Raw genomic sequence first — 14,972 nt, 5'->3', positions numbered from 1 at the left:
TTTTATCTAGTCCCCAAAACATGTCTGAATCACAGACATAAAGAACATCTATCAGACCAGAAAGAACAGACTGTGCTCATGACATGTTATACTGACAGAACAAGAGAAGAAATTATAATAAATGGTAGAAGATGATGACCACCCTTTTCTTAAAGAACTGGGATCCTGTACAAGTGCCAATAGTTCTGTATAGGTTGTGAATATGATTCCAGTGAGAAGCACCAACTTATTTTACATATAATTTCCTGTCATTTGAGCTTTTGACAGCACGTAGTTGTGCACAGGCAAGAGGATTTGCTGTGTCCTGTCATCAATCCTGTGCACGAACCAATTTCACTTGCAGGATTGATGACAAGTTGCCCCAAACAAGGGGGGGGGGTGTTGTTTCAGCAGTCCTTAAATACATATGAGAGTCCTGACCATAGATTCTACCTTGGATTCCTGCCCTTATAAGCTGAAGACCAAATCCTACTCTTACCTCTAAAATAATAAATCATAACTCTGAGACAACATAGCACAGCCTTGAAGTAACATAATGCTTGTCCCAGAGTCCCAAAACTTGCATCACCAGATATCCCCCCACACACACACACACCTCCTCTCAAGAATGGAAAGAAGCTGCTCCTTGGGCAATAGACTCACTGCTTGGGTGAAAATCTATGATCTTTTAATTCTCTCTCTCTCTCTCTCTGATACACATGGGATTCTTCTTAAACTGCAGCCTTCCTCAATCTGGGGTCCTGCACCTCTGTTGTACTACAGCCCTTATCATCTACATCCAATGTGGCCAAACAACAACACCTCCCAGAAGGCAGGGTAACTTTGGCATCAAAAGAAGCCAGGTTTCAAATTAGCCATGTTTCCCATATTACTCTGTTTCCCCCAAAATAAGACCTAACCTGAGAATAAGCCCTAGTATGATTTTTCAGGATGCTTATAATATAAGCCCTACCCCAAAAATAAGCCCCAGTTAAGTAAAAACAACAACAACTCTCCATCAGGGACTCATTGTGCAGCAATCAGAAGATGACATTATTGTATTTGAATAAATGTAGATTGTTCTGTGTGTGTGTTTAGTCGTTTAGTCGTGTCCGACTCTTCGTGACCCCATGGACCAGAGCACGCCAGGCCCTCCTGTCTTCTACTGCCTCCCGGAGTTGTGTCAGGTTCATGTTGGTTGCTTCGCAGACACTGTCCAGCCATCTCATCCTCGGTCGTCCCCTTCTCCTCTTGCCGTCACACCTTCCTAACATCAGGGTTTTTTCCAAGGACTCTTTTCTTCTCATGAGATGGCCAAAGTACTGGAGCCTCAGCTTCAGGATCTGTCCTTCCAGTGAGCCCTCAGGGTTGATTTCCTTTAGAACTAATAGGTTTGTTCTCCTTGCAGTCCAGGGGATTCTCAAGAGCCTCCTCCAGCACCACAATTCAAAGGCATCAATTCTTCGGCGGTCTGCTTTCTTTATGGTCCAGCTCTCACTTCCATACATCACGACAGGAAAAACCATAGCTTTGACTATTCGGACTTTTGTTGGCAAGGTGATGTCTCTGCTTTTCAAGATGCTGTCAAGATTTGTCATCGCTTTCCTCCCAAGAAGAAGGCGTCTTTTAATTTCGTGGCTGCTGTCTCCATCTGCAGTGATCATGGAGCCCAGGAAGATAAAATTTGACACTGCCTCCATATCTTCCCCTTCTATTTGCCAGGAGGTGATGGGACCAGTGGCCATGATCTTAGTTTTTTTGATGTTGAGTTTCAGACCGTTTTTTGCACTCTCCTCTTTCACTCTCATTACAAGGTTCTTTAATTCCTCCTCACTTTCTGCCATCAGAGTGGTATCATCTGCATATCGGAGGTTGTTGATATTTCTTCCGGCAATCTTAATTCCGGCTTGAGTTTCTTCCAGTCCAGCCTTCCGCATGATGTATTCTGCATATAAGTTAAATAAGCTGGGGGACAGTATACAGCCTTGCCGTACTCCTTTCCCAATTTTGAACCACTCAGTTGTTCCATGACCAGTTCTGACTGTTGCTTCCTGTCCCACATATAGGTTTCTTAGGAGATGGATAAGGTGGTGAGGCAGTCCCATTTCTTTAAGGACTTGCCATAGTTTGCTGTGGTCCACACAGTCAAAGGCTTTGGCATAGTCAATGAAGCAGAAGTAGATATTTTTCTGGAACTCTCTGGCTTTCTCCATAATCCAGCGCAAGTTAGCAATTTGGTCTCGAGTTCCTCTGCCTCTTCGGAATCCAGCTTGTACTTCTGGGAGTTCTCGGTCCACATACTGCTGAAGCCTACCTTGGAGGATTTTGAGCATAACCTTGCTAGCGTGTGAAATGAGTGCAATTGTACGGTAGTTGGAGCATTCTTTGGCACTGCCTTTCTTTGGGATTGGGATGTAGACTGATCTTTTCCAATCCTCTGGCCACTGTTGAGTTTTCCAAACTTGCTGGCATATTGAATGTAGCACCTTAACAGCATCATCTTTCAAGATTTTAAGTAGTTCAACTGGAATGCCATCACCTCCACTGGCCTTGTTGTTAGCCAGGCTTTCTAAGGCCCACTTGACTTCGCTCTCCAGGATGTCTGGCTCAAAGTCAGCAACTACATTGTCTGGGTTGTCCGGGATATCCAAATCTTTCTGATATAATTCCTCTGTGTATTCTTGCTACCTCTTCTTGACGTCTTCTGCTTCTGTTAGGTCCCTCCCATTTTTGTCTTTTATCATGTTCATCTTTGCGCAAAATGTTCCTCTAGTATCTCCAATTTTCCTGAACAGATCTCTGGTCTTTCCTTTTCTGTTATCTTCCTCTATTTCTTTGCATTGTTCATTTAAGAAGGCCCTCTTGTCTCTCCTTGCTATTCTTTAGGTGGGGTTAAAGAAGAACTGAACAAGACTGTTACTCTAACAAAAAATACAAATTAAATCCTATTTTAAGGTTCTAGTTTTTGAAGTATTAGTCTGTGCAAACATACCATCCATGAAAACTCACATTAAAACATAGCAGTTAGTCTTTAAGGTGCCACAATGTCTTTGTTGCGGGTTTTCTTCGGGGGGGGGGTTGTTTGTGTTTCTTGTTGATAGATTTTAAAGTGTAGATTGTATTCATTTGAAGTATGTAAGTATGCAACCCTGTTCTAGAACTCCATATGCCTAAGGAGTTCACTGGGACTTACTCCTAAACTTAGGATTGCAGTTTCCTAGTCATCTACAGTATATCACAGAAGTGAGCACACCCCCTCACATTTCATAAATATTTTAGTATATCTTTTCATGTGACAACAGTGAAAAAATGACACTCGGCTACAATGTAGAGCATTTATTTATTTATATGTTTGGAAATAATCCGTAATGTAAAAGAATTGGTTCCCAAAGCCAATTTTCTCCATAGGAACATCATTTTGCGATCGCATCTGCATATCGGAGGTTGTTGATATTTCTTCCAGCAATCTTAATTCCGGTTTGGGATTCCTCCAGTCCGGCCTTTCTCAGGATGTATTCTGCATATAAGTTAAATAAGCAGGGGAACAATATACAGACTTGTCGTACTCCTTTCCCAATTTTGAACCAATGCTGTTTCCTGAACAGATCTCTGGTTTTTCCTTTTCTATTATTTTCCTCTATTTGTTTACATTGTTCATTTAAGAAGGCCCTCTTGTCTCTCCTTGCTATTCTTTGGAAGTCTGCATTCAATTTTCTGTAACTTTCCTTATCTCCCTTGCATTTTTTCCCCTTCTCTTCTCTGCTATTTGTAAGGCCTCGTTGGACAGCCACTTTGCTTTCTTGCATTTCCTTTTCTTTGGGATGGTTTTTGTTGCTGCCTCCTGTACAATGTTACGAGCCTCTATCCAAAGTACTTCAGGCACTCTGTCCACCAAATCTAGTTCCTTAAATCTGTTCTTCACTTCCACTGTGTATTCATAGGGATTTGGTTTAGATTACAGTGGTGCCCCGCATAGCGAGGTTAATCCGTTCCGGATTAACCTTCGCTATGGGGAAACATCGTTAAGTGGGACGGGGAAACCCATTGGAATGCATTAAACTTTGTTTAATGCGTTCCAAATGGGCCCAAAACTCACCAGTCTCCGTTGTTTCCTCATGTTGTGGCGGCCATTTTGGGTGTCCCGGCGGCCATTTTAGGTGTCCCGGTGGCCATTTTTAGTGTTCTGGTGGCCATTTTGGGTGTCCCGGTGGCCATTTTTAGTGTCCCGGCGGCCATTTTGGGTGTCCCGGTGGCCATTTTTAGTGTTCCGGCAGCCATTTTGGGTGTCCAGCGGCCATTTTGGAACTGCCGAACAGCTGTTCCCCCATCGCAATGCGAGGATGCCCTCGCATTAGCAATGGGGAAATCCGCATCGGTATGCGGATTCTTCGTTAAACGGTGCACTCGTTATGCGAGGCACCACTGTATACCTGACTAGCCCAGTGTTTTTTCCTATTCACTTCAGTTTAAGCTTGAATTTTGCTATGAGAAGCTGATGATCAGAGCCACAATCAGCTCCAGGTCTTGTTTTTGCTGACTGTATAGAGTTTCTCCATCTTTGGCTGCAGAACATAATCAATCTGATTTTGGTATTGCCCATCTGGTGATGTCCATGTGTAGAGTTGCCTCTTGTGGAAAAGAGCGTTTGTGATAACCAGCTTGTTCTCTTGACAAAACTCTATTAGCCTTTGTCCTGCTTCGTTCTGAACTCCAAGGCCAAACTTCCCTGTTGTTCCTTTTATCTCTTGGCTCCCTACTTTAGCATTCCAGTCCCCTAGAATGAGAAGAACATCTTTCTTTGGTGTCAGTTCTAGAAGGTGTTGTAAATCTTCATAGAATTGTTCAATTTCAGTCTCCTCAGCAATGCTGGTTGGTGCATAAACTTGGATTATTGTGATGTTGAATGGTCTGCCTTGGATTCGTATTGACATCATTCTATCATTTTTGAGATTGTATCCCATTACAGCTTTCCCCACTCTTTTGTTGACTATGAGGGCTACTCCATTCCTTCTACGGGATTCTTGCCCACAGTAGTAGATATGATAATCATCTGAGCTGAATTCGCCCATTCCTGTCCATTTTAGTTCACTGATGCCCAGGATGTCGATGTTTATTCTTGCCATCTCCTGTTTGACCACCTCCAGCTTCCCAAGGTTCATAGATCTTACATTCCAGGTTGCTATGCAGTATTTTTCTTTACAGCATTGGACTTTCCTTTCACTTCCAGGCACATCCACAGCTGAGCGTCCTTTCGGCTTTGGCCCAACCACTTCATTAGCTCTGGAGCTACTTGTACTTGTCCTCCACTCTTCCCCAGTAGCATGTTGGACACCTTCCGACCTGAGGGGCCCATCTTCCAGCGTCATATCTTTTAGCCTTTTGTTTCTGATCATGGGGCGTTCTTGGCAAAGATACTGGAGTGGCTTTCCATTTCCTACTCCAGGTGGATTGCGTTTAGTCGGAAGTCTCCACTATGTCCTGTCCGTCTTGGGTATCCCTGCACGGCATAGCCCATAGCTTCTCTGAGTTACTCAAGCCCCTTCGCCACGACAAGGCAGCAATCCATGAAGGAGAGATTGTTCTACATGACAAAAATAAAACAACCTCTGAAAATAAGCACTAATGCGGTTTTTTGGAGCAAAGCTTAATATAAGACCCTGTCTTATTTTCAGGGAAACACGGTAATATTCATATTCCTGCAGAAGTACCATATTACCCAGCTTTGTGGCCTACTTTAGCAACTCAGCCGGGGAGATTATTCTTTATAATGATTGCTTTTCTAGCTCTACACACACCACCATGAATACACAGAGAGGACTTTAGGCTTCTAGAACATCTCTTGGGCTGCAACACTGCACACCTTGTAAGCCTTTCACCAGCGGTGGACAAAGCTTTGATTAATATTTTCTGCTAAAATGCATTGGCCTAAATCCAACTAGAATACATCTATCAGCTGAAATCCTGTTGCTTAGCATAGTAGGCTGCGATAGAATGGGTCTGTTGAATCAGTGGATATTTGGTGAGTCAACTCCCAATAGGTTCCATTGATTCAAATGGGCCTATTCCAATTGTGAGTTACTTTAGAGACATAAACTGCAACTAGAGTAGGCCAGCTCACATGTGGATCTTAAATGCTTATTAACATAGCATTTATTGACCAGCAAGTGTGATAGGGTGAGTTGCAAATCTCTTCCCCTACAGATTTAATGTTGTTATAGCGTGTTATCAAACTGGACATTTTTAAAATGCTAAGGATAACCCAGTTAAAACTGGGCCCAAATAAAGCCCACTTTAAAAAAAATCCAAAGCTTACTCTTCTATTGAAATGAATGAGGTTTAAGAAACTTTGCTTTTGATAAAAGTGTTTTTACTCCTCTCTTTTTCACTTGAACACACAGCCATATTTAAGGGATAGTCAAAATCCTGTTAATTACACACTCTGGCAAAATGCAATCAGTATAAACCTTGGCAGTGACTGGCTACAAATTAAGAAGTAAGTGTAGGCATTTGCTGTTTTGCTTTCAGTCACATATCAAATGCATATGATGGTTTCTTAATTTTGCTGCTAAAATTTATGCCAAATGTTTTACACTGGTATAGAAATGCAATGGCCCCCCTCCTTGCTTTTAAATACTTATCGGCACTGAATGTGAAGCGTAGGTCTTATTAGAAGTTCAATGAAGTGTAAACAAATGTATAAAAAATTTTAGACTTTCTTTTGGGAGCAAGTACAGCAAAGTGTTTATGAAACTAATGTAGAAGGCTGTTTGAAAACTGGCTTGGTGTATCACGTTAATGAAACCATACGCCAACGAAAAATGAAACAAGATATTTGCTGGGATTTTAAGGTATTAGATGTGAGACAGGAAGACTGGTGATTGTTATACTTGTAGCACTCAGAATAAGTTTTTCAGGGGCTTTAATATTCTGATTATTTGACTCTAGCTAATGTTTATTGGATTTATTAGGACAGACATGAAAACCATCTGTTGTGTTAAAGTTGTAGCATGAAACAGCATCAGTATGGCTACATGCCAATGTTGTTTTATCTGTGCCCTTAAACAACTTCTGTGGCTCAAGCTATCCATTTTGGTGAAAGACTTAAATTATAGTTGCCAGCTACTTAAAAATCCTTTGATTGTGCCATCATTCATTCATTTAGTCAAACACTTTGACAATTATTGAACAACTCTGTGCAGTATTGAAGCATCATGAGATTGCCTGTCTGAAGACTATGGAGGAAAAGGGAAGATTTTATTATGAGAAAACTTACAATTTGATTTTTAAAATTTAAAATTCTCTGCAGGGGAACATTTTCTAGAATAGTTTTATTACAAACAAAGTTTGCAAGTTTCCTCTTCCATGGCAGCCATCTGCCCCATATGACAGTGACTGGTTGTACAAATTATGAGATAGGGATGAAAACAAACTGTGACATGTTAGCTAGTAGGCAGATTTGCCATTCAAAAGACCTCAATGATTTTGGTCAGTTAACAGTACTATTGAACCATCACCATAATCTGGTAGGGTAAGAGGTTCAGCTACAAATGGACCAACTTGACGGACTCATTTACAGACATGTGTGTTACATTTGTCACAATATGACTTAAATCCAGGGTAGTTACGTCTATTATGGATCCAGGTATACATTAGTTTTGAGGACTATAACTCTCAGAATCCCCAACCAGCTTATAAACACTACTTTTGAGGACTACAACTCTCAGAATCTCTAGCCAGCCTGGCTGGAGATTCTGGGAGTTATAAATCCATAGGAACGTTTCCAAGCTCTGATCTGGGAGTTATAGACCCCAAAGAACATTTCCAAGCTTTGATCCAAGTGTTGTGGGTTTTTCGGGCTCTTTGGCCATGTTCTGAAGGATGTTCTTCCTAACGTTTCGCCAGTCTGGCTGGCATCTTCAGAGGACAACACCAGAGAACAGAGTGAAAGCCTTCGCGAATACTTTGATCCAAGAGTTACATTCCTCTGAAATGACATTTTGATGCTCTGATCTACCACACTTTGAAAATGTTCAATTGAAACAAAATTTATGTCAATAATAGTTCCCCGGAAGATGTTCAAGAGCTTTTCTATATCAAAAGACGACAGGATACCATTAACATAGACTGAATTTTTCTTCTTGTTTGGTCTGTTATGTCAAACTTACTAATTTTCTTCATTTTCTTGTTAATTAAAAAAAACAATTTGTCCAACCACGATCTAACATTTGAAGAAGAAAAAAAAAACCTTGAAAATATGCCTCAGTATGTTTTAATCTCCAAAATGTAATGATAAGAAATAGTGAACAAACATTTGAATCCCTAGGATTTGCAAAGCATTGGTAGGGTGGTTGGTGCCAGGGCTATGGAAAAAGAAGATTAGACATGTTCAGTGAAGAGAAGAGTCCTACCTGTTGCCTTGCCAGCTAAAAGACATGAAACAAAAAGAAAAAGGGATGCAGACGGATGAGGAAAACAAGGAGACTGCCAAAATACTGAAAGCTGCAGAGAGATTCTTACCTTAATCAGTTGGAACAGAAACAGAAAGGTTAATGAACTAGCCCACATAGCTTATCTCTCAGCCAGGATAATTAAGTGGCCCTGCTTCCCATTTTGCTGAAATCTGAACCACTGCTGAAACCATTTCATGTATATGGACTCTACTCTGGAGGTCCTGTGGCTATGACCTCCCCCCCCTCCTCACTTTATAGAAATTGACTGAATGCAGGAATGCCCATCACTTAAGAAAAGGCTTGTCACTTGTTCTACCATCTGTACAGGCAGTAAGTTAGCAGTCAGAAAAATGGTCTATAAGCATAAGAAAGCAGCCAATAGGTAGTGCCTAAGCTGAGAAAATGTAGCAAAGATGCCCGTAATTCTGTCATCTGACCAGCAGTTTCAATGGTGCTGTTAATAGAGACTTGGTCACTATTGCTGGTGGATGCTCAAGGTTTCAGGGCCATGATGGAAAACAATGGGATACAGCTTGCAAATATTACACTGTCTCTCTCTCTCTCTCCTTAACTGGTGGAGAGTGTTGCCATTAATTGCAGTTTCATGTGAACCAATTACCATTTGCCTTAGTCATTAAAAACTGCTTTGAGGACGTTGCTGAAACTGCATAATACAGTTCTGTCATCAGTGATCTACATGAACATTCAGCAGCTGACATTAGATGCAAACCCCCTCTTTTTTACAGGCATTTAATGGTTAAATACTTTTCTATTGATATGCTCGGTGCAATCACAATATGTCTATCATGTCACCCATGTAGAAATAGGCTGCACTATATCACTTAGATATATCACATCTGCTGGCCAGGATTTCTGGGAGTTGAAGTCCAAGAACATCTGGAGGCCCAAGGCTGGAGACCCCTGACTTAGATGAAGGGATGGAATATTTGAATTTACCTGCTCTCAGAGGTAGGCTCATTTTCCAGCTGTTGGATAAGAAGCTTAGCTATGGCTGTGAAACTGTTACTCATACGGTAGATGTCTCTGCTCTGGATGCCCAGGATATTGGAGAAAGTATCTGTGATATGCTTGATCTCCAACAAAAGGATGTGGTGGAATGAATGTTCCATGTTGGCCAGCTGATTAACCAGGTAGATCAGGCAGATTCGGGCTCTTTCCTATTCATAAAGAGAACAAAATGTATAAACACAATTTTTTTCCAATCAGCTGTGATGATTTCACCAAGGAGAAAAACCTCTAGAGCTGCTCTGCTACTAGCTGTTCTTAGTCCACTTAAAATGGCTTCTTAAAGGTTTGGACAAAATAACTAAATAGATTGATAAAATAGAAGTATAATTGTGATAAGCATGGTTCAGAGACTTAGTACTCTGTGCTGTCAAGTCAATATCATCATACAATGAACCTCCCAGTCTTTTAGGTGTAAAATACTTAAAAGTGGTTTATCAGTCCCTCCTTCTGGTGATACGCTTGAGATCATGCACCTTGACTAAGGCCTCAGAAAACCTCATCAGCCACACACACTCCAAGCAAACTTGGGTGGCTCCCCTCCCAGAAGACACCATGAGTTTCAAACTCTCTGTTAGGTGCTCCAGTGCACTAAGAAATACCAGCAACCCTGAAGAGATTAAGGCAAATGCAACATCCAAGTAACACAAAGAAAACTCTTTTAAAGCCAGGAATTTGCTGATGTCTTTTCTCTTGCATAATTGCTAAATAAGACATGGAAAATGCAGATTAGTGGCTTGGCGCCAGATTTAAGAGACCACTGGGCATATTTGCCTCTTTCCACCTTTTCGGCATCTCTGTGCACAGGAAGCAAAAGCAGTGGCTGTTGCAGCCATTTTGCTTAGCAGTGTTTTTCCTGCTGTGGGTCCTCTGCCCTAATTAATTAACTGATCAATAAATTAACTAATTTAATTTTTACCCAGCCTTTCTATTGGTGAAAGTCAGTTTGGTACATCTTTTTCTGAATGGTAACCATGTGAACCCGAGTTTATTGTAGCAAACCCAGCAAAGTGTCTCGTGACAATATCAAAGACTAATGCATTTTATTTGGTATAAGCTTTCAGTTGTATCTAAAGAAGTGGGTTGCAGTCCACAAACGCTTATGCCAAATAAAATGTGTTAGCATTTTAAGATAGCACAAGATTCTTCCTGCCCTCTTTTTTCATGCTAGAGAATCATGACAACAGTGTAGTGGTGGTGGGCAGGTTAGCATCTGCTTTTTCATGTTGGTTAGTGACACTGTGCCTGCAAACCATGCATTGCCACCAGACAATGGGTTTGCAAATGTACCTTTTGCTAGCTTGAACTGGAAGAAGAGGCTGGGAAGATTAGCTGAAGAGTCCAATCTAGAAGAGTAGAAATGATCACAAGGAGATAAGCTGACCGCCCACAAAGATGCTCCATAGCTATGTTCACAGCTGCCTGACAACATCCTCCCTTGCTTGCTGCTACTGCCACACTCTTTTCTCTGCAATCTGTTCAGGCATGTTCAAGAGCAGGCTTCTGACTGGGCTGGCGAGCCACGATTTTCCACTACCCTGCCTCCCTCTTTCTCCTTCTTTACAGCCAGCCAGGTCAAGTCATAAACAAGAGCCCCATTAACATTTAAAGAACAGTTTTGTTTCCCAAACAATATTCTCAGTAAACCCGAGTGGGAAGAGAAGTTTCCACCAACATTCTTGTCCTTTAATCCATCTGGAAGGAATCCACAAAGACTGAAATCTTGCTACTCGCTCTAGAGATTTGTCCTCTAGTATGGAAAAAAAATAATCATCTGTAGCATGCATAGAATCAAAAATCTCTGGTAAACGTGACATTTATGTTTCAGTTATAATTATTATTGCAGGCTTGATGGGGGATATTTATGTTTTTTATGGGAAACAGATTTTACATGTTCATGGTATATAATTAGGTTTGTTGACAGCGGAATGAGGTAAACATAAAAATATTGCAACAATTTAAAATAGTTTATTTTGTAGCATCCAAAAATATAAGGAAAGAGCAGAAGGAAAATGTTGCATAATCTGAGATTTACATAGGCACTCTGAAATCAGAGTGAATAATTAGAGCATTACAAAGGGTTGCTCGTTTGACTTTGGAATAGTTTTTTCCACAGACATTGCATTGTCTTGTCAGAGTTGTGCTTTGGCCACAGAAAAAGAACCAACATGGACACAAAAGGTCTTTGTACTTTTTCCACCAGTTTGCTTGCCTTTTTAAAAGGTGAGCCGAAGGCTAGCATTATTAGAAAAGCAACAAAAGCTGTTAGTTTCCAAGGCAGCATTATGTACAATCTGGGCTGCCATGTACAAGCACCCTTTGTGATTTTTGAAAGGTCGTAGAATATATCTCTCTAAATATGCAGCACATGTTGAAGCAGCCAAATGTCTCGGGCAAGCTTTGGGTCAGCTCACAGAATGCAGGAAAATAATTACACTGTAGTTCAGCATAAACATTTATTTTTAACTGATTAGTAGACATGGATGTTTCGTATTCATCTCCCAGGAGAGACAAATATGAAGGCCACCAGCACAGATGTCTCAGAGGAAAAGAAACAATATTTGAACTGGGTTTACCATGTTTTACATTGAATTTTAAGAAATTGACTACAGGAAGCATGTAGAAGCATGGATTATTTTGACAGGAAATTGTATTATTTTGATTAGAAGTGAGGTATTTTCCTTTTCCAACATAAGGTTGGTTCTTTAAAACTTAGATATGTGTATGTCTGTGTTGGCATTAATTTTTAGCAGGCCCTCATACTGGCTGCCTCTCACAGGCAGTTGCTGTGGTGTTATTTTTAATGATTTATTTATTTTTTAAGGTTGCTATCTAGTATAGCACTATATCAGATAGCAAGAATTTTTTGAAGTATTAAAACAGAGCTTTCCCCCTGTTCTCTGTTCGAGTTATCCACTCCTCAGCCCTCCTGTGGGATCCAGGTCTCCACAGCTGGCTGCCTTGCCAGCATGTTGCTTGCTGCTGATCAAGAGCCCTTCCACAATTTGTAGGGTGCATTGCTCAGCTGTTCAGCAGGCTCACCTGCCCTCTTGCCTGCTGTCTCATTCCCTCAGTTATTTGGTAGGCTTGCCTGTCCACACATCTGCTCTTCTACATCATTTTAACACTAGTTTGAAATACTAAACCAAAAAGAAAAAAGAAAAATAAGGAGCTCACTTCCGAGGTTGGTAAAATGAGTACCCAGCTTGCTGGGGGGGGGGCAATGTGTAGCCTGTATAATTAAAAAATGTAAACCGCCCGGAGAGTGCTTGTAGCGCTATGGGGCGGTATATAAGTCCAATAAATAAATAAATAAATAAATAAATAAACAAGAAAAAAATCTGTAGGTCAAAATACTGGTTTCTTGGGCACGGCATGGAGCTCCGTGATTGTTAGGCAAACATCACAATCCATGGGTGTTTTGGAAATGCAATGATATAAATAAATGCAATTTAAATTGTGAGTGTAGTCTCTGACATTGGTACAGCACTTAAAAAACCCACAAGATTAAAAGTTGCTCCAAGGGAATGTACACAAAGATTAAGGCATTACATGACTACACATGACTTTAAAACCATTTCAATAACACCATTGCATGTTTTGATAGATTTCACTTGTGTAACCATGTCCTTAGTTACAAAGTTCAGTTCCACTGAAATCAATGAATTTTAGTTAGTCCTTCTGAATTTCTCACTTTGATTTAAAAGGGAAGAAACCTGACTGTCTTGGTGGGGATCCCAATTCTGTTGTCAAGACACTTTTGACCATATTTGAATCTTAAGCAGCAAGAACTGTTCAATCCTATTTGACTATTTATACTATACTAATAATTATGTGCTATCAAGTCAATTCAGAGTTATAATGATCCTTTTCAGGGTTTTCTAGGTAGACAGTATTCAGAAACTAGGGTCACCCAGGCTAATAAATGTACCTGGGGTTCTGCGTGTGGTTCTCATCCCCTTCCCGAGCTTCTTTGTTCACCTGGGAGGGATCGGAAGCAAATGTGGCAGGACTGCCAATGGGAAGCAGCCAGGCAAAGTCTGGGAGAGGAGCCTTCCAATCTAGTCCTTTGTGGGAGTATAGAAAGGTGTTCTGGGATCCTTTTCAACCAGTTTTCCCCTTGACTTCACCCACTCACTCTCCTTTTATGCTGTGGTTTAGGGTGTAGGGGAAATAGGAGCTGCATCAATTGTTATATTGTTGTAACTGTTATATTCTGTCATTGTTGGCTTTATTGGTTGCATTAGAGGTGAGTGATTTTTGTGAATATCAGTGGATCCCTAATGAGAGGGATGTGCATTTGGCTTTACCCTAGGTAGGAGATCCTCTTCCCAGGAGGATCAAGGGATAGGGGACTGGCAGGGACAGACCTTGCTTGACTTGATGGCACACAGTTATTATTAATCCTATACTACTTGACCCTATTTGACTATTAACCCTAAATTACTGCTCACTAGTCAGAATCTGCAGAGTATTCTGCAAAACATGGGAGGATTCATGGTTTCTTTCTGCACAGAACATTCTGCATTCAAATGAGAAGGACAGTAAATGGGAATAAAGAGGCAATCACTAATGGAAGCAAAAAACACAGCAAATCTTGGGATGGCATCTAGGTTGCCCTCAAATCCCCCCACAAAGGAAAGATCAAAAGCTTTTAGGAAATTCTGTAGATGGATAGCACAAGAATGTGTCTGCAGCTTGTTTGTGGCATTTTTCACCCTGACTTTTCTCAGGTCCTCAGGTATACCAGGATTCACATTCAATATTACACTGAGTCATGGAATAAAATAAATGATGAAGAAAGTGGGGGGTTTAGTGTGTAGAGAGTGTTTACTCCATACACACAAAGTAACCATAGCCTGTGAGGTCAGGCTGAAGATTAAGGAAGAGAACTTTTGGGAGAAAAGACCAAAAACTACAAATAATTGTTGCTGCTCTAGCTTAAAACCTTCTGTGAAAAGAGAACTGCTGAGACAATTGCACCTGGGATGCAGGAAGGCATGATTTTTCACTGCATGTGGCACATTTAAAAAAAACACGAGATATTATGATTGTTATTAAATAAATAATGACAATTGACTTGCCTGTCACTAAGGCCCTGTGCAGCTAATGGTGTTCACCTTTGTGTATTTCTGCATTTACATTAATATATGTAATAGCCAATTGAATGCTAACTCAGCACCATCACTGTCCACTTTGTATTCTTCCAAACTCTAACTCATGTCCTTGGAAGATGCCAGCCACAGAGACCGGCAAAACGTTAGGGGAAAAAAAACTTCGGAACACGGCGAAACAGCCTGAAAAACCTACAACAACCATCGGATCCCAGCCGTGAAAGCCTTTGAGAATACAAAGTTAATATTATCACTCTATTCTGCTTTGGTCAGACCTCACCAGAAATACTTTGTCCAGTTTTGGGCACCACAGTTTAAGAAGGAGATTGGCAAGACAATCACTTGAGTGATAAAAGGTCTAGGAACCAAGCGTTGTGAGGAATGTGTGAGGTTGCTGAATATT

The 14,972-nt window shown here is 40.9% G+C and overlaps 1 protein-coding gene across 6 annotated transcripts in view; it reads right to left on the bottom strand.

Annotated features, from left to right (window-relative positions):
* The window catches only part of VEPH1 (ventricular zone expressed PH domain containing 1), a 165,799-nt gene that overhangs the window by 76,451 nt on the left and 74,376 nt on the right, over window positions 1-14,972 (bottom strand). For all 6 annotated transcript variants that reach the window (XR_012085753.2, XM_078389058.1, XM_020791818.3 and 3 more), the window contains exon 7: window positions 9,387-9,607. Coding sequence is in view for 5 of the 6 variants with exons in the window: in XM_078389058.1 (XP_078245184.1) it covers window positions 9,387-9,607 (221 nt within the window). In the remaining variant the exon portion in view is untranslated. The remainder of the gene's footprint in view (window positions 1-9,386; window positions 9,608-14,972) is intronic.

The sequence above is a fragment of the Pogona vitticeps genome, chromosome 3 (genome assembly GCF_051106095.1).
Source record: "Pogona vitticeps strain Pit_001003342236 chromosome 3, PviZW2.1, whole genome shotgun sequence".
Classification (NCBI taxonomy): domain Eukaryota; kingdom Metazoa; phylum Chordata; class Lepidosauria; order Squamata; family Agamidae; genus Pogona; species Pogona vitticeps.
This window is presented reverse-complemented; position numbering and strand designations above follow the sequence as displayed.